Source organism: Phoca vitulina, unplaced genomic scaffold, assembly GCF_004348235.1.
Source record: "Phoca vitulina isolate PV1807 unplaced genomic scaffold, GSC_HSeal_1.0 scaffold16, whole genome shotgun sequence".
Lineage (NCBI taxonomy): Eukaryota > Metazoa > Chordata > Mammalia > Carnivora > Phocidae > Phoca > Phoca vitulina.
In genome coordinates this window covers 32198806-32222628 of record NW_022589719.1, presented here as the reverse complement: position 1 = coordinate 32222628, position 23823 = coordinate 32198806, and the positions used below count along the sequence as shown (strand labels likewise).

The 23823-nt window shown below is 41.8% G+C and overlaps 1 protein-coding gene across 1 annotated transcript in view; it reads right to left on the bottom strand.

Annotated features, from left to right (window-relative positions):
* The window catches only part of PACS1 (phosphofurin acidic cluster sorting protein 1), a 141823-nt gene that overhangs the window by 22415 nt on the left and 95585 nt on the right, over nucleotides 1–23823 (bottom strand). Inside the window, exons 2-7 of the mRNA XM_032414445.1 lie at nucleotides 19863–19950; nucleotides 7615–7704; nucleotides 6194–6319; nucleotides 3236–3380; nucleotides 2875–2966; nucleotides 2700–2780 (exon numbers count right to left, since the gene is read on the bottom strand). Of these exons, the coding sequence (XP_032270336.1) occupies nucleotides 2700–2780; nucleotides 2875–2966; nucleotides 3236–3380; nucleotides 6194–6319; nucleotides 7615–7704; nucleotides 19863–19950 (622 nt within the window). The remainder of the gene's footprint in view (nucleotides 1–2699; nucleotides 2781–2874; nucleotides 2967–3235; nucleotides 3381–6193; nucleotides 6320–7614; nucleotides 7705–19862; nucleotides 19951–23823) is intronic.

The following is a 23823-nucleotide window of genomic DNA, read 5'->3' as shown; positions in this document are numbered from 1 at the left end:
CGCATCTCAGTTCACCCCTTTCTGCAGCCCTTCAGATCCACGGTGCTGCTTGATGATTTCCACCTGCATATACACAGGCACCGCAAGCATTTTCAAGAATGTATCACCTTCTCCCTGGTTTCCATCCTGGGTACCATTATCACCAACCCCCTGATCACGGGAGTCTGAACCTAGAGTGTCTCCCCTCCCCTTTTCCCTCACAGCCCAGTGTTCACTAACTCCTACCCTCTTTTCCATCTGTAATACCACTGCTTTCCTTCAGGCCTTTCTCCCCACATCTCTGTGGGTCCCTGCAATGGCCTTCAACCATCACTCCCCCACCCTCACACTCCCAGCCAGTTTCCAGTCTTGTTCTCTCCAGAGTCCACAGTGATCATTACAAATGCAAATCTCATCATGTTACTCCCCAAATTAGAGGTCTTCATTGGCCCCCAGTGCCCAGAGAAGAAAGCTGCAGCATCAAGCCTGTGTCTGTCTGAGGGCTGCCCTGCCTGTCCCTAGCCTCACCTCACCATTGAACACCTCACACCCCCCATTCAAGTGGAAACTGCTGATAGTTCTGTAAAGAATGGCATGCTACTGTACCCCTCTGGGCCTTTATATATGGTATCTTCTGCCCTGACTACACTTGGTGAAGTTATATTTATCCTTAGAAACCCATCTCTCGGCATCTGGTCTGTGAAGCTCTCTTGGCACTCCTGCCCAGAGTCGGTCACTTTCCCCTGAGCACCATCACTGTCCCTTACACCAAGCTCTATTTTCTAGCACCTACTCTACTGTGTTGTAGCAGCTGGTTTAGATGCTGTCTGTGTCCAGACACTGTGATTTCCTTGATGGCAGGGACTGGGCTTTTCTTATCTCTATGTCTCTAACTCCAGGCACAATGACGGTTCCTAAGTACTTCCTGACTGAATGATAGATTTGACATCTGGGGATGGAAGAGACTAACTTGCAAGTAAGACTGAGCCAGGCCTTCAAGAAAAAGCAGGGCTTCGGAAGGTGGAAAGGGCATCCAGAGCAGAGAGAAAAAAAAAAACGCAAATCAATTAGTGTATCTAGAACAAAGTATTCTTGGTAGGGAGAGAAGAATGCATGTGTACAAAAGGAGACAGAAACTAAAGAACCATTACTAAGTCTCTGGTAATCTGACTGGAAAGTGCCTGGAGCTAAAAAAACAAAGAACAACCTTTGAGGGAAAGGATATTAATAGGAGCACTGAATTCTGGTCATATAACAGGGTAAGCTATGGTTCATAGGAGACCACAAGGAAAGGTGATTTATAAAAATCCAGGAGGCACCCTATGGGAAGAAAACAGGGCCTCTCCGTGGTTACGGAGCAAGAGAAAGAAGAACTTAACAGAAGGAGCTACAACACAGAGTGATCCTGCAGCCTCTTCCCATCATGAGTACAACAGCATAAGATGTCTAAGGCCCTGGAGACATGCCTTACCCAGGCCATACCCGAGGACAACAAAACAGTTCTCACACTCTCTAGTCATTCATTATTCAGTGGGGGAAATCAAGCCCGTAGTCTTGAGGATTTACATTTAAGCCCAGTGATACCTAAGGATGCATGGAGAGATGACAGTGTGGTTTCATGGTGAATGCCAGGCTCAGATGCCACACATTTGGAAAGTCTGGCCTGCATTTATTTCACTCCTGCAGGTGATGGGAATCTCTGCTCTTGGGGTCCCTAGGCTAGTTCTGCACTAGACAATCAGGATATGTCTGGGGAAAAATGAAACTGAGTTTCTAGCACTTTTGGTTCTCCCACATTTTAGCACAGGAACTCCAGAATCAGTCAAAGTTAACCTAGACCGAGAAACAGACTCTGAACTATAGAGAACAAACTGATGGTTACTGGAGGGAGGTGGGTGGGGAGGATGGGTGAAACAGGTGAAGGGAATTAAGAGTACGCTTATCACAATGAGTACTGAGTAATGTACAGAATTGCCGAATCACTGTATTATACATCTGAAACTAATATAACACTGTAGGTTAACTATACTGCAATTAAAATTAAATTAAATTTAAAAACCAAAAAAACCTCAAAGTTAACCTAGAAATCCAGGTATTAAGTGTCTCAGTTCAGGATTCTAATTTCACCAAAAACAGTGACTCTTGAGGAAATCTTACGTAGGAGAAATAATTCAAAGGCATTTGGCTTCTAAGGTTATGGATCCATTAAGGCAGGAACTACACCCAATGTAATTAGACCTTACCAAACCCACAGTTCTAAGCACTAGCCTATTATTTCTGGGTTAAACGATTAAAAATGGCGATAGCCCTAGAGAAGACTTGGGTCTGTCCATGTGGTAGGCAGGACGTAATTTGAAGTAGTCACCTGGAGAGTGGGGACAAGGGGTGTCTGAGGCATTCTGCTTCTTGAGGAAGCATTACCTGTTCCAAAGTCTAAAACAAGGTTTCTCAACCTATTTTCTACCCTGAGATAACCTGAAAAATATAATACGCTCCTATAAGTAACACTGCTTCTCTACAACAGTGACTCTTAATTAGGCGGTGGTAGTAGTGGAAGAGGAGGAGGAGGAGGAGGAGGAGATAAAGGGGTGTATCAGAACCTCCAGAACCTCCACGTGCAGATTTTTAAAAAGACCCCAGGAAGTTTCAATACACCACTCCCATCCTACCTCCACACTGAAAATCTCAGCTAAAACATTTCTCAGACCTTTGAGGCTCACCCTTGTGATGGCAGAGGTTGAGGTTAGTTTCCTCCGGGTCTTCTTTACTTTTCGTAGATCTTCATCCTCATAGAATAGGTCCTAAGGGGGTAGGTGGATGGAATAAAGTTGGGAAATCCCAGGAGGGTCTGGAATCACTTCTCAGATACTACATGTGAGGGCTGTGGAGAGTTACCTGCCCATGCAATGGATCATCACTGCCTTCCTGTTCTGATGAAAAACTCTCCTCCTCTTCCTCAGAATAATTGTCAATATCAGGAGAACGATCTGGAAAGAGACACCTTAGTAAGACAACCTTGCAATACAAAGATCTGGCCTAAGAGAGTCTGGTTGGCTGGAATCATGGCTCCCACCAGGTAGAAATATGGCTGGGGTAGAGGAGAGGGCCACAGCCATTGTAGGCCACATTTTATTCTCAGGGATCTCTAAACTTCTCTTTCATAGGAACATTTTAGGCCCTGTCTTGCTCAGCTTGGGGAGCAGGTGATAGGCTTGTTCTTGACCCACAGGGCCTCCAGATACTGCACACATCTTACCAGAGAGCTTGGATTTGATTCCTTCATGGTCAATGGGCTGGCTGGACAGAGAGTAGATCTTTATTTCTGCCACAGGCACAGAGACATCCTTCACGTTGCTGTGCAGGCCAAGCACCAAGGCGCCTTCATTAGGGTGCTGCATCACCTGAGACCACAGGGTAGCAATGCAAATGCCTTACTAGGGGAGGTGAGTTTCCATTTTCATAAATCCAAATAGATGTGCAAGCCAATGGGAATGGCATTGTGCTAATACATTTTCTTTCTCACTATTTCAAATCCAAGGTTACTGTTCTCCTATTACCTTCAAGGTCTTACTTGAAATGCCAGCCACTGGTCAGGCCCTGTGCTTAAAAACAAAATCAAGCCTCAAGACTGAAAATGATGGCTTATCTCTAGGACTACATTTTAGTTTTAGTCTTTGACAGAGAACTCGTTCTCCCAGCTGGGTGGAGCCACCCTGCAGATGGTGGTCACCTATGTCTGGCAATGGGGAAAAGGACCTACAGGACCTGAGAAAACGGAAGGGCTTGACACAGGTGGGGAAATGTGGTGTCCATAATACTTCACTCCCTACAGTCCTCCATACTGATTCAAAACCCAAAGAGGAAAGACAGATAGGCTGGGACTATTTCACATATTCTACTTATTAAGGTCACAAAAATTTTCCTACTTAATGTGCTAAAGTAGACATAAGTTAAAAGTGATCTGTGGGCTGGCTGCATGGGGGCTGGGTGTGTGGCAGCGGCAGAGTTCTGCACGGGGTGGGGGGAAAGCCTCCTGGTGCCAGCCACGTGGGGAGTTCCATGCAGAATGGGAGGCCACCAGATCCTGCAGAGAGGACTGTGATGGATGTCAACTATTTCCGAGCGGCAGGATTTGAGGAGCAAGCTAGTGCTTCTTAGGAACAGGAAATCGATGGATAATCCCTGCTATTGATGACAAGAAATGACATGTTGACAGGACTTCAGTTAAATGGGGGCCTGCCCTGAAAATCTACAAGTATCATGTAAAACCTCTGCAGACAAAGCATTTAAAGAACAACTCTTCATAGTACAGCCAAACTAGGGTCTTAGACATAAAAAAATACATAATGACATAATTTTGTTTCATGTGATGAAACTCTGTAAACATAATACGTGTATAAGTAAAGAATTTCAGTCAAATGAAACGTCATCCTATTGGACAGATGAGGCAATTCATTGGCTGACCTGAACTCAGCCAGGAGGAGCACAGATACCTTGTGGACAGGATGGAGCTTGTCAAATAGAGTGATCTTCAGTCTTTGACATAACTGAATAGCCCTCCCCACTAAAGGGATTTTCTTCACAGACTGCTTTCCCAAAATCCTTGAAAAAGGACCGAATTGAATGATCTTTTGGTTACTGGTGTAGGGAGATTACAAACAAGAAAACTTGGGGAAGGGGAGAAAAGAGAGAGAGATGGCGGTCTTCCTTGAATTCCTCTGCTCCTGAGAGCTTGTGTTATTTGGATGGAATTGACAACACCCCTTTTCATAGAGGCTCCTTCACTTGACCTTATTAAGGCTTTGCTGGGATCCACTGTGATGTTTGAGATGATGATGTTGAGATGATGTTTGAGGCGTCATGGCCCCTACAGGAGCAGAACCTCTGAAAACAGAAACTCTGCTGTGTCTTGGGGATATCCAAATCTGAGATAATTTGAGCATCAAAATAAAAATGACAGTTACAGATTAAACCCCACTGAATTAAACAGGAATCCATAGGTCCATAACTAATACAAAAAAATGAACCAATCAATAAATGGGGAAGAAGAGAAAGCTCTGTCTTACAAGAGAAAGCGAACTCATATATATAGCAGGAATGACAGGATTAGAAAGTCACTGTCTGGCAAGCATCAAAATAATAGATTCAGGCAAGAATCATTAATAGATGCTAAAACTAGTTGGTGAAGTCATGAGGAGATAAAATGTTGCTACAAAGTCTCAAAACATCTCCCTATAAAATATTTTTTCATTGGTAAATACAGAAAATGTATTAATTTAGGTTGGAAATCCTGGCAGACATCATCTTAATCAAGCAATAAAAGCTAACCTCATCAGAAATGGAACAAATCAACGTGGAGCACTGCCTGTGTTGCCCTGGGAGGAACACAGCATTACTTCTGTGGTAATTCTCCCAAAAATGAGTAAGCTGAATCCAATCTTCAAAAAACATCAGACAAACCCAAACTGAGGAACATTCTATAAGGTAACCAGCCTGTACTCTTTTCTTCATTCTTTTTTTTTAGCCTGTACTGTTAAAAAAATGTCAAGGGAATGAAAGACAAGGAAAATCTGAGGGACTATTGAAAATTGAAGGAGACAAAAAAGGCATGACAACTAAATGAACACGTAATCCTAGATTAAATCCTGGGCCTGTAAAGGACACTACTGAGACACTTGGTGCAATGTGAATAGGGCCTGTGGGTTGGATGGCGATCTCGTATAGTGTCAATGTCCTGATCTTTACGGCGGGCATGGTGCTGACCCCACAGGAGAGCATTCTTATTTTTAGGAAATTAACATAGTGCAGTATTAACGTGTAATAGGGCATCGTGTCTGCAACTTACTCTCAGTGGTTCAGAGAAGAAAATAATATGCATGAATGTTTATATAGAGAGAGGAAAATAAGGCAAATGTGGTAATAAGTTAGCACTGAAGAATCTAAGGGAAGGGTATATGGGAATTCTTTATACTACTCTTACAACTTTTCTATAAGTTTGAATTTTCTTTTAAACTTAAAGAAAAACATTTTGTGAAGGAGAAAGTACCTGGATAAGAAGAGGTATATCCTGAATTTCCAATAAAAGAACTGACTTGTAAAATAAAATAAAACACCTGGCCAATAGGCTGGGAAAATCATTTGCTGGGCTCAGCTGGCTGGGCCTGGTGTCTCTCTTGGGCTCTCTGACTTAAAGGCTGGAGACGGTTCCTCTTACCTCTGCCATGTTGATGAGTCCCACAGCTAGGGTTTTATAGCCCAGGATGGTCCGGTTCTTGTAGCGCTTTCTCCTTTGCAACATTATCTGTAGCTTGTTGGCATCTCGCTTCAGGAAATGAGGATACTGCCAAATACAAAAGAGTCAAGCACGGTTAATAAGCAACTGGGTCTTGGGGCACTTGTGTGGCTCAGTAGGTTGAGTGTCTGCCTTTGGCTCAGGTCATGATCCCAAGGTCCTGGGACCGAGCCCCATATCTGGCCCTGCTCAGTGGGCAGCCTGCTTCTCCCTCTTCCTCTGCCCCTCCCCCTGCTTGTGCTCTCTCTTTCTCAAATAAATAAAATCTTAAAAAAAAAAAAAAGCAAATGGGTCCTTGGTGGGTTCTGGTCCTGCTGGAGGATACACAGTGCAAATTTTCTGTGCCTCACTGTCTTCTGTCTTTACAAAGCTGGGAATCAGGGGTGAAGGAGCCACCATTAAGTTGCTGCTGAGGGTCTGATTCTGCTTGGTGTCTGACTTCCATTCTGCAGCTTTGTGGTACACACATGTTCAGAAAACTGCCTCTTGGTGGCTCAGTCGGTTAAGAGTCTGCCTTTGGCTCAGGTCATGATCCCGGGGCCCTGGGATTAAGCCCCTTGTCAGCTCCCTGCTCAGGGGGGAGTCGACTTGTCCCTCTCCCTGCCCCTCCACTCAACCCCCCCCCCCCCCGCCGGCTCGTGCTTTCTCTCTCTCCAATAAATAAAATCTTCTTAAAAAAGAAAAGAGGGGCGCCTGGGTGGCTCAGTCGTTAAGCATCTGCCTTCGGCTCAGATCATGGTCCCAGGGTCCTGGGATCAAGCTCCGCATCAGGCTCCCTGCTCAGCGGGAAGCCTGCTTCTCCCTCTCCCACTCCCCCTGCTTGTGTTCCCTCTTCGCTGTGTCTCTCTCTGTCAAATAAATAAATAAAATCTTAAAAAAAAAAGAAAAGAAAAGGAAACTGCCTCTTTCCTTGCCATGTGACCAAGTGTTTTCTCCATGTGCTTCAATTTGGGCTCCTGGGATTATGATGAGAGAGAGACATACTAAAGGGGGATAAGGAGGAGAAGGGAAGGAATTGAGATTACAACATGGGGGCAGAATGAGACTGAAGGGGACACATTCAGCTGGGGTGTGGGCTGCAGATTACCAAGGAGAGGTAATGGGGCTGAGAGCAGGCTAACAGCCTTATCCAAGGAAAAGGAAAAGAACTTGGGTCTCAGCATCCTCACTGTGACTGGCTAAGTGACTGCTCTGGCCCTTCAGGCTAGCGATAGAGGCTCAATTCATTGGGTGTCTTTAATTCACTGGGCTATGGCTGCTCCTGAATAAAACAGTCTCCAGATTAAAGGACCATTTAGGGACTAGACTGGACGTTAGTGACCTAAGATTGAGTAGATTCTTACCTGGAGGGAGAAGGTTAATTGGAGTTCTGTTTCCACCAGTCCACTAGCTGGAAGGATGATCTCATTGGAGCGAAGAATCCTTTTTGAACCCTGAAACCAAGAAAAAATAGGTCAAATATGTATCATCAAAAATCAGACCAAAAGAAATACTAAGTTTGCAAACAACTTTTAAACTCTACAAATATTCTTACCAAATATTTCATCGGTTTTTGTTAGACTCATTAAAATCAAGCCACATCATAGGTATGATTTTACATGTATTATGTTGTGTGTTCATAAAAGGTTTTCACACAGAAGTGATTTATTTTTGCACGTGAGTTCTCCTAACACTCCCAAAGAAGAGCCAGGCAGGTAGTAGTGCCCTCCCCATGCTCACCTCTGCCTCCCTTCTTCCTCTCAAATTGACACTTCACCTGCACTGTCTTGTCTTTGGGCCTTTTTTTTTTTTTTTTAAAGATTTTATTTATTCATTTGAGACACAGAGATACAGAGAGAGAGAGAGAGAGAACATGAGCAGGGAGAGAGGCAGAGGGAGAGGGAGAAGCAGGCTCCCCGCTGAGCAGGGAGCCCGATGCGGGGCTCGATCCCAGGATGCTGGGATCATGACCTGAGCCGAAGGCAGACGCTTAACCATCTGAGCCACCCAGGCGCCCCTGGGCCTTTCTTTTCACATGCTTTTTTTTCTTCTTGGATGCTCATTCGTGCTTCTACATATACCTAAGGCACTCATCTTTCAGGTCTCAGTTTAATGTTTTTCCAGGAACATTTCCTTTCAGCCCTACCTCTTCCAACCCAACAACGGGCTAGATACCCCAGCATTTTTAGCTCTAAAAATAAAGTTGGGCCAAACTATTCCTAAAGTGTAAAAAGAGATCAGCAGGAGGGCCTAAGGAATGTCAGTAAATTTGTATAAATAACTTTTTTTTAATTGAGATTTAATTTAAACACGGTGAAATGCCCAGATCTCCAGTACACAGATCAATGAGTTGATAAATGCATATACCTGTGTAACCCACATCTGCCTCAGGATGTACATCATTTCTGTTGCTCCAGAAAAACTCTGTGATCCTTCCCAAACAATTCTACACTGCTCTTTCAGAGGTAAGCACTGTTCTGATTTCTTTCACCATAGGTTAGTTTTGCCAGTTCTAAAATTCCATATAAATGGAGTCGTACGGTATGCACTATTCTGGTTGGGCTTCTTCAAACATCATCTTTTGAGGTTCATACAGGGTATTGCATGTATTAGTAGTTCATTCCTTTTTATTGCCGAGTGGAATTCCATTCTATGAATATACCACACTTTGTCCATTCTACTGTTGCTGAACATTCACTTTTGGGTCATTTCTAGTTTTTGGCTATTATGGCTAATGCTGCCATTTTGTTACAAGTCTGTGTAGACCTATGTGTTACTTTTTCTTGGGCAAACACCTAGGAGAGGAATTGCTGGGTCTTAGGGTAGATGTATGTTTAACTTTATGAGAAACTGCCAGACCAATTTCCAAAGCGTTGATACCATTCCCACCCCCAGCAGCAGTGTATGAGAGCTCCAGTTACTCCATATCTTCACCAGCACTTGGAGTGATGAGGCTTTGATTCATGGATTCTAACGGGTACATACAGTGGAATATCGCTGTGGGTGCAATTTGCATTTCCCTGATGACTACTACTATTAAGCACCTTTCCATTAGTTTATTGATCATTTGTAAACCTCCATTTATGAGATGCCTGGTCAAACATTTTCATCCAGGTTTGTTTAACTTGTTTTTGAATTGTAAGAGTTTTTTTATGTATTCAAGTCACTTGTCAGATATATGTATTGTAAGTATTTTCTTGCCTACTTATTTTCTTAATGGTATCTTTTGATGAAGTATTTAATTTTGATCAAGTGTACTTTATTATTTTTTTATGGTTAATGCATTCTGGGTCCTAAGAAATCTCTGCCTACTCTAAGATTGTGAAGTTACTCTGCTGTGTTGGAGCAGGTATTCTGCTGTTTCTCTTTAAAAATTTTATAATATGGGCATCTGGGTGGCTCAGTTGTTAAGCGTCTGCCTTTGGCTCAGGTCATGATCCCAGGGTCCTGGGATTGAGCCCCGCATCAGGCTCCCTGCTCAGCGGGAAGCTTGCTTTTCCCTCTCCCACTCCCCCTGCTTCTGTTCCCTCTCTCGCTGTCTCTCTCTGTCAAATAAATAAACAAAATCTTTAAAAAAATTTTTTAATAATTTTAGTTTTTATATTTAGGTTTTATATCCATTTCTAATTTTTGTTTTTACAAAATGCAAATTTTGTTTAATGCAGGAAGGAAAATCTAAATACAATATTTCACAATGTTTTTGTAACAAGAATAGTATTATATCATACCAATGAAAAATAATAAAGGAAATTCTGCCTCATCTATTAGATAACACTTTTCATAATAACCACTATTACGAACAAGAATCTTGACAAAATTTTTACCTGACTTTATTGATTTGATTAAAAAAAATTTCTGTAAAATGAATCTCAGAAATGCTGAAAGAATTCAAAATGTGGTTTATATATAGCAGTGGTTCCAACCAGAGGTAGGAGACATTTGGCAATATTTAGAGATAGTTTTGGTTATTATAAGTCTGTGTGTGTGTGTGTGTGTGTGTGTGTGTGTGTGTGTGTGTGAAGTATTTCTAAAGGGTAGAGGCCAGGGTTGTTGCTGACCATCCTATGATGCACCAACAGACCCCACATGTCTAGTGCCACTGCTGAGAAACCCTGCTCTAGCTGAAACCTCATCTCCCCTGAACACATGGCTTCTTGGGTAACTCTCTCAAATGGTGGCCGTTTTTCTCCCATAACCCACACACCACTGGATTGGAGATGGGGAAGGTGTCCTCCTTGTTTTCATCACCAGCTCTAGAACATTCTCCCCTCCACCTCTCTAGAACCCTATTTTAAATTGATGCCCTCAGTTCATATTACCCTCTATTCCCTGTTGTTGCTGGGATCTTTAACTGTAGTCATTCCTGCTCATTTCTTGATTTTAGCTCCTCACTCATTGTTCTTCTCCCCAGTACTACACCAGCCATAACTCTCTGTGGTTTCAATATATGCTCTTTCCTACATCGTGGCTGCCTCAATCCCCTAATCCCTCTCTTCCAATGATCTTGTCCTCACACTTGTCTTAGCTACTCACCCAAACGATCATACTCTGGATCTTATCATTACCAATAATTACAACCAATACCTTATCTCAGTTTCATGCTCCCCACTCTGATTACCACCTATATTTTCAGCTCATTCTCTCTGGTTTGTCAACAACAATAATCCTTCAGACCCACCAGGGCCTACAGTCCAAGGATCCTTCCATTGTTTCAATTTTCCTCAGGCCCCTGTTGTCCGTCTCTCCTCCTTACCCAGCTTAAATGCCACAGTCAATCTTTATAAATATGTTCTTGCACACACCCTTAACTCCTGTGCTCTGCTGCTAGTTTGCTATTCTCATTTGGTAAAAATTACAACCCTATTTAAATTCAACTTCAGGGTGCCTGGGTGGCTCAGTTGGTTAAGCATCTGCCTTCGGCTCAAGTCATGATCCCAGGGTCCTGGGATCGAGCCCCACATAGGGCTCCCTGCTCAGCAGGGAGTCTGCTTCTCCCCCTCCCTCTGCCCCTTCCCTGGCTCCTGCTCTCTTTCTCTCAAATAAATAAATAAAATCTTAAGGGGGGGAAATCAAAGGGGGAGACAAACCATCAGAAACTATGGACTCTAGGAATCAAACTGAGGGTTTTGGGGGGACGGGGGATGGGTGAGCATGGTGATGGGTATTAAGGAGGGCACATATTGCATGGAGCACTGGGTGTTATACGTAAACAGTGAATCATGGAACACTTAAAAAAAAAAAATCCAACTGCACCAGCTGAACATGCCCAGAGAGAATCATATAATCAGGCGAACTGGTCTGTCTTTTAATATATGACCCCAAATCAGTAATGAGCCGACAAGGCAACCTGGCAATTTGCTCTGTATTGTCCCAAGTCTTTCCACTTTTCTGCTGTACTTGATGACGGTTTTATTCCTTCTCATTTTTCCTCAAACTTCTAACATCCCCTTACCTCTCCTCACTCTAAGCTGATAACCTTGATTCCTACTCTGCTGACAAAATGCAAGCAAAGGGAAAAGGGCTCCCACAATTCCCAGCACACCTACCTACTTAGCGCATCTGTGCTCATGTATCCTTCATCCCTCCTGTTACACAGATGAAGGCTCCTCTCCCATCTGAAGTCAACCGCTCCACTTGGGCATCAGAGCTCATTCCTTCTCACCTGCTCAAACGCTCTTCTACCCAGTCTTTCCTATCCTGCATAATCAACTTTCTTCTTTTTCTGGATCATTTCCACTAACAAACACGCTGTTATTTCTCTCATCTTAAAAAACCAAAAACCAAACCAAACCAAAACAAAAAATAACTCATGCCCATGTGCCCTGCTGGCTACCAACCTGTATCTTGCCTTCACTTTTTTTTTTTTTTTTTTAAAGATTTTATTTATTTATTTGAGAGAGAGAGAATGAGAGACAGAGAGCATGAGAGGGAGGAGGGTCAGAGGGAGAAGCAGACTCCCTGCCGAGCAGGGAGCCCGATGTGGGACTCGATCCCGGGACTCCAGGATCATGACCTGAGCTGAAGGCAGTCGCTTAACCAACTGAGCCACCCAGGCGCCCCTCTTGCCTTCACTTTATAGTGAACTCCTCAAGAGGTCTATTTTTACTCTCCTGAAGTCCTCTTCTTTCATCTTCTCTTAAATGCATTCCAGTCAATCTTCCTATCTCCACCAGTCCACCAAAAATGCTATTGACAAGGTCTCAAATAATCTTCACTTTAAAGAATCTGATGATCTGTTCTTATCTCCTTTGACTTATCTGCAGCTTTTTTTTTTTTTTTTTTTTTTAAGATTTTATTTATTTATTTGACAGAGAGACACAGCCAGAGAGGGAACACAAGCAGGGAGAGTGGGAGACAGAAAAGCAGGCTTCCCGCGGAGCAGGGAGCCCGATGCGGGGCTCGATCCCAGGACCCTGGGATCATGACCTGAGCTGAAGGCAGACGCTCAATGACTGAGCCACCCAGGCGCCCCTATCTGCAGCTTTTGATAGAGCCCATCGCCCTTGACTTCCAGCAACACTTCCTTCACCTGGCTTCTAGAACCTCTACTCTTGGATTTTATCCTCTGGCTACTCTTTCTTGGTCTCCATTTCAGGTCCTTCCTCTCCTTGCTGACTTCCTATTGTTGGAGTGCCTGGGGCCTTAATCCTTAGACCTGTTCTCTTCTCTACATTCACTCTACTTCTAATTCTCTCATCCAATCTTAGGGTTTTAATTAAATATACTCTTCAAATTATATCTCTATCCCAGACCTCCCTCCTGGACTCTAAACCTATATATTCAATTGCCTATTCAACATCTCCTCCTGGACATTTAATAGGCATCTCAAACATAATACGATAAGCTGAGTTTTGGATCTTTCCCTCCAAATCTGCTTCACCCACAGTCTTCTCCATCTCACTTAATGGCATTTCCACCCACCAACTGCTCAAGAAAAAACTCTGGTGGGGCGCCTCGCTGGCTTGGTTGATATAGCATGTGCCTCTTGATCTCAGGGTCGTGAGTTCAAGCCCCATGTCAGGTGTAGAGAGATTGCTTAAATAAGCTTTAAAAAGAAAAGAAAAAACTCTGGTGCCACCCTCATCTCTTGCCTGAATTACTGCTATGGCCTGTTAACTGGTCTTCCTGATTCCTCTTTCCCACCTATAAGTCTCTTCACCACACAACAGCCAGAGTGATACCATCAGTCCTTTGCTCGAAACCCTCCAATTCACACAGATTGAAAACCAGACACCTTGCAATTATCTGCACACATCCTGTCCCCCCTACTTCTTTGACTTCATCTCCTACTGTTCTCATTCCTCTCCAGCCTCACTGACCACCTCCTCCTTCCTCTTGATCCTGTCAGACATATGCCTGCCTTAGGGCCTTGCCTTGCCTTTCCCCCTCTAACTAGACTGCTCTTTCTCCAGATATTGCATGGCTCCCTCCCTCACCTCCTTCAAATTCTTTGCATAAATGTCATCTTCTCAATGGGGTCTACCCTGACCACCACATAGAATTTGTAAATTTCCTCACCTCTGGCATACTCCATCCCTTTATCTTCTTTTATTTATTTCCCCACAGGACATATCTCCTTCCAATAGCAGCGGCCCTCACTATTTGAACGCTCAATATACAAATATATGCTGTAAATACTTGTAAAAATTTCTATCCCAACTGCATTATCTGAATTGCACACCTGTTACACCCAATCTGCATGTGCAGGTAACAGGACACAGTGAGGGCAGTCACAGGGTCACAGTGAGCACTGGAACTTTTAAAGCATGGTACACTACTGTTCTCATCTTTCCCACCCTTCTCCAAAGATCTGCTCTTCATGGGTCCCAGTACTTGCTTCTTCCAGGTGCCTGGGGCACTACCAACTTGGGTCCAACTTCAAAATTATCTTTAGTATCTTTACATATCATCTTTAAGCTATGTAACAGTATATCTTTATTTGCAGTATAGAAGCAAAATAATTTATATCTGATACAATATCATTACGTACAACACATAAAAATACACATTAAGGAGTATTAATGCTTTAAAAATTAGGTTCTTGGTGTTCTATTTATTTATTTAAAGATTTTATTTATTTATTTGAGAGAGATAGAAAGCGCCCGCTCGAGAGACAGCATGAGCTGGGGGAGGAGGGGGGAGGCAGAGGGAGAGGGAGAAGCAGATTCCCTGTTGAGTGAGGAGTCTGATGCAGGGCTGGATCCCAGGGCCCCAGGATCATGACCTGAACTGAAGGCAGATGCTTAACCAACTGAGCTACTCAGGCGCTCCGGTTCCTAGTGTTTTAAATGCCTCTTTTTAAAATTTAAGATTATTGGTGAATGGTCACACAAATATTTAAGAGCCTTGTAGTAATATCTGAGGAAATAGGTGGAGATTTCTTGGATGTCTGAGAATTCACTGTTATTTTTCCCATTTAAATAATGGAAGATAGGCTGCTGCCATCCAACATTTTTCCCAGAATGGATTAGATTTCAAGGGAAGTCTGTAGATAATGTTCTTATTGTTTTTCCCTTCCTTCTACTACAATGATTCTTAAACTTTTCAGTCGCAGAATCTTTCTACACTCAAAAATTATATACCCAAATAGCTTTTGTTTATGTAGGTACATCTATCAATATTTACCATATTGGGAATTATAACTGAGATATTTAAAAATATGTATTAATTCACTTAAAAATAATAAACCTTTCATGTGTTTACATAAAAACATTTTTTATGAAAAATATCTTTTCCAAAACAAAAACAATTTAGTAAGAAGATGGCATGGTTTTTTTAATAACAATTTTATTGGGATATAATTCAAATACTGTACAACTCACCCATTTAAAGTGTACAATTCAATGGCTTTTAGGATATTCAGAGTTGTGCAAACATTACCACAATCAATTCCAGAGCATTTTCATCATCCCAAAAAGAAACCCCATACTCTTTAGCTGTCACCCTACTAACCATCTCGTCCTCCACCCCCCAGCCCTAGGCAACCACTAATTTACTTTCTGACTCTATCAATTTACCTATTGTGGACGTTTCATATAAATGGAATCATACAATATATGGTCTTTTGTGCCTGTCTTTCATTTAGCACAATGTTTTCAAGGTTCATCCATGTTGTAGCATGGATATACTTTATTTTTTTTTTTTTATTGACAAAAAACACCCCACTGCATTGATATACCACCTTTTTCATATCCATTGCTCAGTTAATGGACTTCGTTTGTTTCCAATTTTGGGGTATTATGAATAGATGCTGCAATGAGCATTTATGCGCAAAGTTTTATATGGATGTTTTCATTTCTCTTGGGTACCATCTAGGAGTGGAACTGCTGGGTCATCTGGTATCTCTACGTCACACCTTTTCAGGAACTGCCAATCTGTTTCCAAGGTGGCTGCATCATTTTACATTCTCAACAGCAGTATGAAGGAGAGGGCATACTTTTACATTTCTGCGAATCTCTTTACTGTCTGGCTAATAGAAGACAACTGGATTCCTCTACCTGCTTCTGTATTCAATTTGTTGCAAAATATTGTTTTGATTGAGTATATAAAAAATCCAGACTCAAGAAGATACAGAGTTAAAAAAAAAAAAGGAGGAGGTTTTTGTAGCACTGCTTTATATTAAAATTAACAGAAAAAGGACAACGGTGGAAAAATTGGGAAATCTGAATGAAGTCTTTAATTTAGTTAATAGTTTTGTACCAAGGATAATTTCTTAGTTTTGATAAATGTACCATGGCTAAGAAAGATGTTAACATTGGGAAAAGCTGGGCAAAGGGAATACAGGAACTCCATGTACTATCCCTACATCTCTTCTGCAAATTTAAAATTATTTCAAAATAAGATGTTAAAAATAAAAATTTTATCCATTGGTCTATTTTGTTCTTTGAACGGATCTTTTACCCAGCATGATTTTGTAACATCATGCATTGGTCATTTGGAAAACACTGGTTCACTGAGTTAGGCAAACCTTTCAAATGTTACACATTTAAAAAAAACTTTTTTTATTAACATATATTATTTGTTTCAGGGGTACAGGTCTGTGACTCATGGTCTTACATAATTCACAGCGCTCACCATAGCACATACCCTCCCCAATGTCCATCACCCAGCCACCCCATCCCTCCCACCCCCCACCACTCCAGCAACCCTCAGTTTGTTTCCTGAGGTTAAGAGTCTCTTATGGTTTGTCTCCCTCTCTGGTTTCATCTTGTTTCATTTTTCCCTCCCTTCCCCTATGATCCTCTGTCTTGTTTCTCAAATTCCTCATATCAGTGAGATCATATGCTACTTGTATTTCGCTTAGTGTAATACCCTCTAGTTCTATCCACATCGTTGCAAATGGCAAGATTTCATTTTTTGATGGCTGCATAATATTCCATTGTGTATATATATATATACCACATCTTCTTTATCCATTCATCTGTTGAGGGACATCTAGGCTCTTTCCATAGTTTGGTGATTGTGGACATTGCTGCTATAAACACTGGGGTGCAGGTGCCCCTTCGGATCACTACATTTGTATCTTTGGGGTAAATACCCAGTAGTGCAATTGCTGGGTCGTAGGGTAGCTCTATTTTCAACTTTTTGAGGAACCTCCACACTGTTTTCCAGAGTGGCTGCACCAGCTTGCATTCCCACCAACAGTGTAAGAGGGTTCCCCTTTTTCTGCATCCTTGCCAACATCTGTCGTTTCCTGACTTGTTAATTTTAGCCATTCTGACTGGTGTGAGGTGGACACATTTTTTATTATACAATTTAAAAAATTATTATCATTACTATCACCACTGATCTTTTCAGAAAAGTCCTTAAGAATTGGGAAGCTGTGAAGCTTATAGTGACAGACACATTTTCCAAAATTCTAATTTTCACTTGAAAGATCAAATTTTATTTATCATTGGCCAAAAATATTCTCAGTTGTTTCCCTAGAAGTAATAGGTTCACTTTGCTCATTTTCAAGAAAATTATCTTCCAAGTAGCTGAGTCTGAATAACCAGTTTGTCTATAAGGCCTTCTTTCACATAAAAATGGTGTTCCATAACAAAAGCAGTTTTTATTTATTTATTTATTTATTTATTTATTTATTTATTTATTTATCTTAAGCTGGCTCCATGTCCAGTGCAGAACCTTGGCGTGGGGCTCCATCTCACGACCCAAGATCATGACCTGAGCCGAAATCAAGAGCCAGACAATTAAATGACTGAGCCACCCAGGTGCCCCCAAAAGCAGCTATTTTAATTCACAACTGAATTGCACAAGTATTTGTTCAAGACAATAGCCATACTTCACTATGAAGCAGAAGTGCTTTAAGCATGTTTGGGACACCTGGGAGGCTCAGTTGGTTAAGTGTCCAACTCTTGATTTCAGCTTGGGTCATGATCTCAGGGTGATGAGATCGAGCCCTGCGTCAGGCTCCACACTCAGTGGGGAGTCTGCTTGAGATTCCCTCTCTCCCTCTCCCTCTGCCCCCCCAACCTTGGCCCCACAAACTCTCTCAAATAAATCAATCTTAAAAAAAAGTGCTTTAGGGCGCCTGGGTGGCTCAGTTGGTTAAGCGACTGCCTTCGGCTCAGGTCATGATCCTGGAGTCCCGGGATCGAGTCCCGCATCGGGCTCCCTGCTCGGCAGGGAGTCTGCTTCTCCCTCTGACCCTCCTCCCTCTCATGCTCTCTGTCTCTCATTCTCTCTCTCAAATAAATAAATAAAATCTTTAAAAAAAAAAAAAAAAGTGCTTTATGCATGTTTCCCATTTCTGTTTTATCTGCTCACTGCTGTATCCCCTGTGCCTAGAGCAATGCTTTGCATATAATAGATGCTCAATAAAAATTTATTAAATGAATGAATAAATGAATAGACAAGTCAATGGATAAAAGAATGTGATAACATCTGTAATTACTTCCAGCTGGTTAGAAGTAAAGCAATAAAAAATTCAGGATATTTATAAGTTTTTTGATATAATTTTAAATTTTATAGAATGTTAAATATTTAATCAGGAAATAAAGGAAATTATTTCTTTTGGCAAAGGCATTTGACTGCAGGGATGTCAAAAGCAGTGGGGAACTTTTGAAACCGTACCAACAGTGTTTGCCTGGAAAGCAACAGCTTTTAGCAAAGGCAACAATTCCTGAAAACCGGAACCCTGCCCATGACCTAGAAATGGGTGCAAAATCAGGACAGGAAGCAAAGACACTGAAAGTCTCCACTTGCACATCGTTGCCCCATACTTGCTTTTTCAACTCAGGGTGCCTGGGAATGTTTCACAGAACTAGGAGGAATTATGTACAAAGATGAACAGGGAATCACAATATAAAGTGGGACATGTAGGAATTCATAAGGAGTAATCAAAATGCTTTATAAGTTTTGAGGACTAAATTAAGATAATGTATTTATCTCAGAGAGAAAGCTGAGGACCTCAGTGTATGGTACACGTACTGTGAGAGCTACAGACAGGGATTTTATTTTATTTTTATTTATTTATTTGAGAGGGAAAGAGCGCACAAGCAGGTGGGAAGGGGCAGAGAGAGAGAGGGACAAGCAGACTCCCTGCTGAGCAGGGAGCCTGATGCAGGACTCTATCCCAGGATCCTGGGATCATGACCTGAGCCAAAGGCAGACACTTAACCGACTGAGCCACCCAGGCGCCCCTACACACATGGATCTTAATGAAGCCAATACCAGAACAATAACCTGCTGCATCATAGTTGATCTAGCTAATAAAATATGCTGGTTAGTAGGGAGTTACCATATAGTTCACTACTTTTCAATGAGTAAGAATTAACTAAATACACCATTCTTAAGCTGAAGAATCCAATCATTATTTAATGACTCCAGAATCTCAGTAAGCTCTAGAGAGTCATCATTAGAAAGGACTTAACAGTTAAGGAAGGCCTAGTAGTGGAGTTTAATGACTATATATAAATTACCTGCTCTTTAGTTTCCAGTACCACTTCTGCCACCTGGTAATTAGCTGGCAACAGGTAAATTGCTTAACCTTCCTGTAGTTCAGTTCTCCCTTCTTTCCTGAACTTTGGGAATGCTTACAGTATGAATGCTTGTGAAGTATTTGGGGTCCCGTGAAGATACTGAGTAAGTTTAAGGAGTTTAATGGGTGGATTACCCAGAAGTTAAAATATTCCAGTAAATTTTTAATTGTCAAGTCTGAAACAATAATTTATAAATTTCTTCTATCTTATAGAAAACCTCCAAAGTGCTTCTCCAACCCATTGGAGCTTGGACCCAGAAACCCTGGGAATAAGACTGAAACAGGCACTGGCCACCACAGCAATTTCTGAATCATTTATCAAACATTTTAGCATCATCTGTATCACCAGATCTTCAGACTAATCCTATTAGATATGCAGGGCAGGAAGGACCAAGTTTTAAATGTTCAAAGAAACGAAGGTTTAAAGAAACTGAGTGGTTTAACTAAGAGACAGAACTGGGACTCATTAGTTCTCATGAACTCAGTCATCTTACACTATTGTTTCTTGCTTGCCTGAGGAGGAAGGGAAGGAGGGAAGAGTTAGGCCCCCATCAGTATTTCTGGAGCCCCAACCACAGGCAAGAAATTATCCAGCTTCCTTGGACCCTGAACAAACAATCCTGCTCAACTCACCTGTAGCTTCACAGCAATGACCACTGAGTTAAGATCTTTGTCCATTTCTTTTAGCATGACGAGTTTCTTCAGGGTCAAGCTGAACAGCCTAGAAAAATTTTGAGAAAGACAATCCAGTCAAACATAAGGAACTTATGAGAAAAGTGATAGATGATGTTGGGGAAACACTGCTTTACCTAAAGAAAGAACGTTAGAATGCCAAAATGTGTCCCCCTTTAGTAAAAGAGCACCCTCCTGTTTAATTCTGATACTTGAGAATTGTCAAAAGGTACATTATTCCACGAACCTCTGTGGATCCAATGATCTCAAGCTAAAACTGACACACTTTTCTACTTCCAGTACGTGGGAGCAATTTCTGAGGGAGAGGGGTAAGTATACCAAGGGCAGGTACAGATGTTTATTTTGCTTCTCCATTCCCTCTTCCACTTTACATCTAATCATACCTGAAACATTTATAGATGTAAATCTGTAGCAACCAGGAGATAATCCACACAAACAAAATAGATACCATTTGCAGAAAATGACTGAAATGGTCACAATTTGGATTTCAGCTGAATTGTGCTTCAGGTATGCAGAAAATCTTCGGTGCCACAATGAGGAAGTTCCCTTACCTGAAAGAGGTAGGACTGTCCCTTGCTCTGGAGTCAGCAACTGTAATCTGATCTTGCCGTACCACGACAGGGCTACTCTGGTCTTCTAGTAGGAGTTGGGAGGGAAACTTTGGATACTGCGTTTCTGCTTCTGGTTTGAATGGTTCAAGTCCAGAACATTCTCTGCCTTGGAGAGGCTCTGGTGAATGGGAGTCACACAAAGGATGCCGCTTACCAGAGTCATAACAAGTCCTCAGAATTACACTCCATTTTATGCGTCCCCTCTCTCCAGTGCTGTAGCTCTCTTGCCCCTGCTTTCTGCCTGTCTTGCTTCTCTCCACTCCTTCCTCATGCTCTAAGCTCCAGTCATATTGAATTTCTTTTAGGTCCTTGGGTGCCACCCCTCTGGGCCTTCTACCAAAGGGCTGAGCAGATATTTGCTCAGCAAATATCTGTTAAATAAAATTTTATAATTCCCTAATGCCTCTTCAGCCATTGACTCCCTCATCTGTGCTCCTAAAACACACTCAGATTTGTTAAACTGGAATCACCTGGGTTCATGCTCACTCTTCCAAAATCTCCCCCTCAATGCCTACCCTCAGCATTATGTTTCTCTTTTCCCTTCAGGGTAGAGGTGTGCTGACCCAAAAGGAACTCTGGTTCTGCCAACACCAAAGGGATTATTATATTCCACATAGTTGGCTATTAAGAAATGTAACTACATTGTTCAACTGACTTTCAAGCCTTGTCGGAAAGGAAAGGGAACATGACTGGATAGACAAATGGAAGAGACTGGATGTGCCACATTTTGTTCCTCACTAAAGGCAGCTAATTATGGATGCTTTTGATGGGTAGGTTTTTGTTTCTTTCCAAAGCAAACATTTTCTACCTTCAGACTGATCTGCTGGTGCTAAATAAACTCACTGCAAGATATAAAGAGTCGCAGGAATAAATCTGGGACATGTGTTTCTTCCCCTTTGCTTGTGATCCTTCTTCACTCTTTTATACATTCCACACATTTAGTGAGCATCTCCTGTGTGCTGGGCACTGGATTAGTTATTAGAATCATAGAGGATGTGGTCCTTAGCCTCATGGAGATGACACAATCCAGAGGGGAAGAAAAGTAATGACTTCTATTATGTAAACTCCTTGTCCTCAGCTCTTTTATGTCCCATAAGGCTCTGGACCATCTTTCCTCTTATAGAACATGTAAAAACTGTAGGATGATATGGCAGAATTTTGTCAGGAAGGAATAACACATCATAGACCAATAAATGTTTATTGAACAAATAAATAAACCTTTATGCCACAGCACCTTATGTAAACAAGAAAGCCAAGAATGATTTAATACCTTAGGTAACAAAGCAACAGCAAGACTGGATATGCTTAGTGTTTGCTTAGAAACTAGACACACCACACTGATTTCCATTCTATTGGCAATCAGTTCAATAGATCTTTTTATTTGTTTGTTTTTAATGGTATGACTCAAAGGATGTGGGGACTTAAATGCAGTCTAGTTCTTCAAAGTATAAGAAAAATGCCTATGACTCATTAAGCATCTACCATGTACCAGTTACTTGATATATATTGCATTATTTCACGTAAGTCTCACAATAATTCTAAGAGGTGAGTAATATGTCCATTTTACAGATGAGGATGCCAGAAGGATTGAGAGATTTGACCAAGATCACACAAAAAGTGGTTGAGCCAAGATGCAAATTTAGGCCTATCTTAGCCCAGAACCCGATTTAAGTTACTACAAGGCACTTTATTAGAAAGTTAGAAGAAATTATTTTAATTACAAGTAAATATTTTCAACATATATTTTAATAACAGAAAAACTCCAAGGAAATAAGATACATTTCTCCTTAAACCCACACTCACACACAGTTGACAGTCCCAGACAGTTCCAAGGATGACTAAGCCTGACTGAGACTGGCAAATGTTCTGACTGGAGGTGTTGCAATGCATAAGAGGCTGAGGTAGATTGTGATCTTAGGTTTTCTTGTTACCCTATGTTTTATTGGTTGGGTACTTCTTATGCAGCTAAAATACAGAATCCAAGGCCTAAACAGAAGGGTCCTTCCCTGATCACACTCCTGTTTCAAATAATTCCAAGTGCTGGTGAAGATGTGGCATAACCAGAAGTCCCCCGTGTAGCTGGTAAGAGTGCAAAGTCATACAATCATTTGAGAAAACCGTTTGATAGTTTATTAGTACACATTAATTATATTCCTATTCCTATGCCTAGCTCTCAAGAGAACCCAAGAACAATGAGTCTGAGATCGTGACCTGAGCTGAAGGTAGCTGCCTAACCGACTCAGCCACCCAGCCGCCCCAGGCATGTTTTACATTTTAATAAGATTCTTCTAGCTGTTCTATTAGGATAGAATGAAGGAAAGCAAAGGGGAGAAGGGAAAAGTTGAGTTAGAAGGCAACTGTCATAGTGCAAGCAATAGATGACTAATGGCTTAGAGGGTGGCAGCAGCATGGCAGCAGTGGAGGTGGTAAAAAATGGTTTGACTTCTGGATATACTATTGAAGATGTAGGTCAGCTCCTGGGTTTTTGGCCTGAACATCTGGAAAGGTGGGGTTGTCATTAACTGAGATGGCGAAAACTCTGGGTAAAGCAGGTTTGAGGAGTTTAAGGTCAAGACTTCAATTTTGGACACTTTAAGTTTGAGATGTCTATGACTTCAAAGTAGACATGTTGAGTAGAGAGTTAGATATATAAGTTTGTCTCCAGACTGGAAACATCAATATGCAAGTGTGGCATACAAATGGAATTTAAAGTCACAAGGCTGGATGAGATGATCCATAGAATGAGGGCACATACAAAGAGAAGAGCACCAGGGTTAAGCCCAAGAACACTTCACCATTAAAGACAGAGAGAGGTGAAGATGATGAACTAGCAAAGGTGATCAAAAAGGATCAACCAGGGAGGCAGGGGGAACACCAAATAAATGTGATATTCTAAAGCCAAGACAGAATGGCTGGCTGTATCAAATGCTGCTGATGGGTCAAGACAAAGACTGAGAAGAGATGACTGAATTTAGTCACATGGACCTTAACAAGAGCAGTTTCACAGAATAGTGAAAATGAAGGCCTAACTGGAACGAATTTGAGAGAGGATGGGAGGAAAGGCACTGGAGATAGCAAATATAAAGACACAAATCTGTTTCAGTCCTAGCTCCACCCAATATCCTGAGTAGTAAAATTCTTGTCCAACAGAAAATATAGTGCAAGCCACAGGTGTAACTTTCCTATCTGTTAGTCTGTAATTTCGCTATGTGCTAGGAAGAGGGTACCCAAATGACCAGCCCCCAGTAAAAACCTAGGCACTAGGTCTCTAATGAGCTTCCTTGGTAACA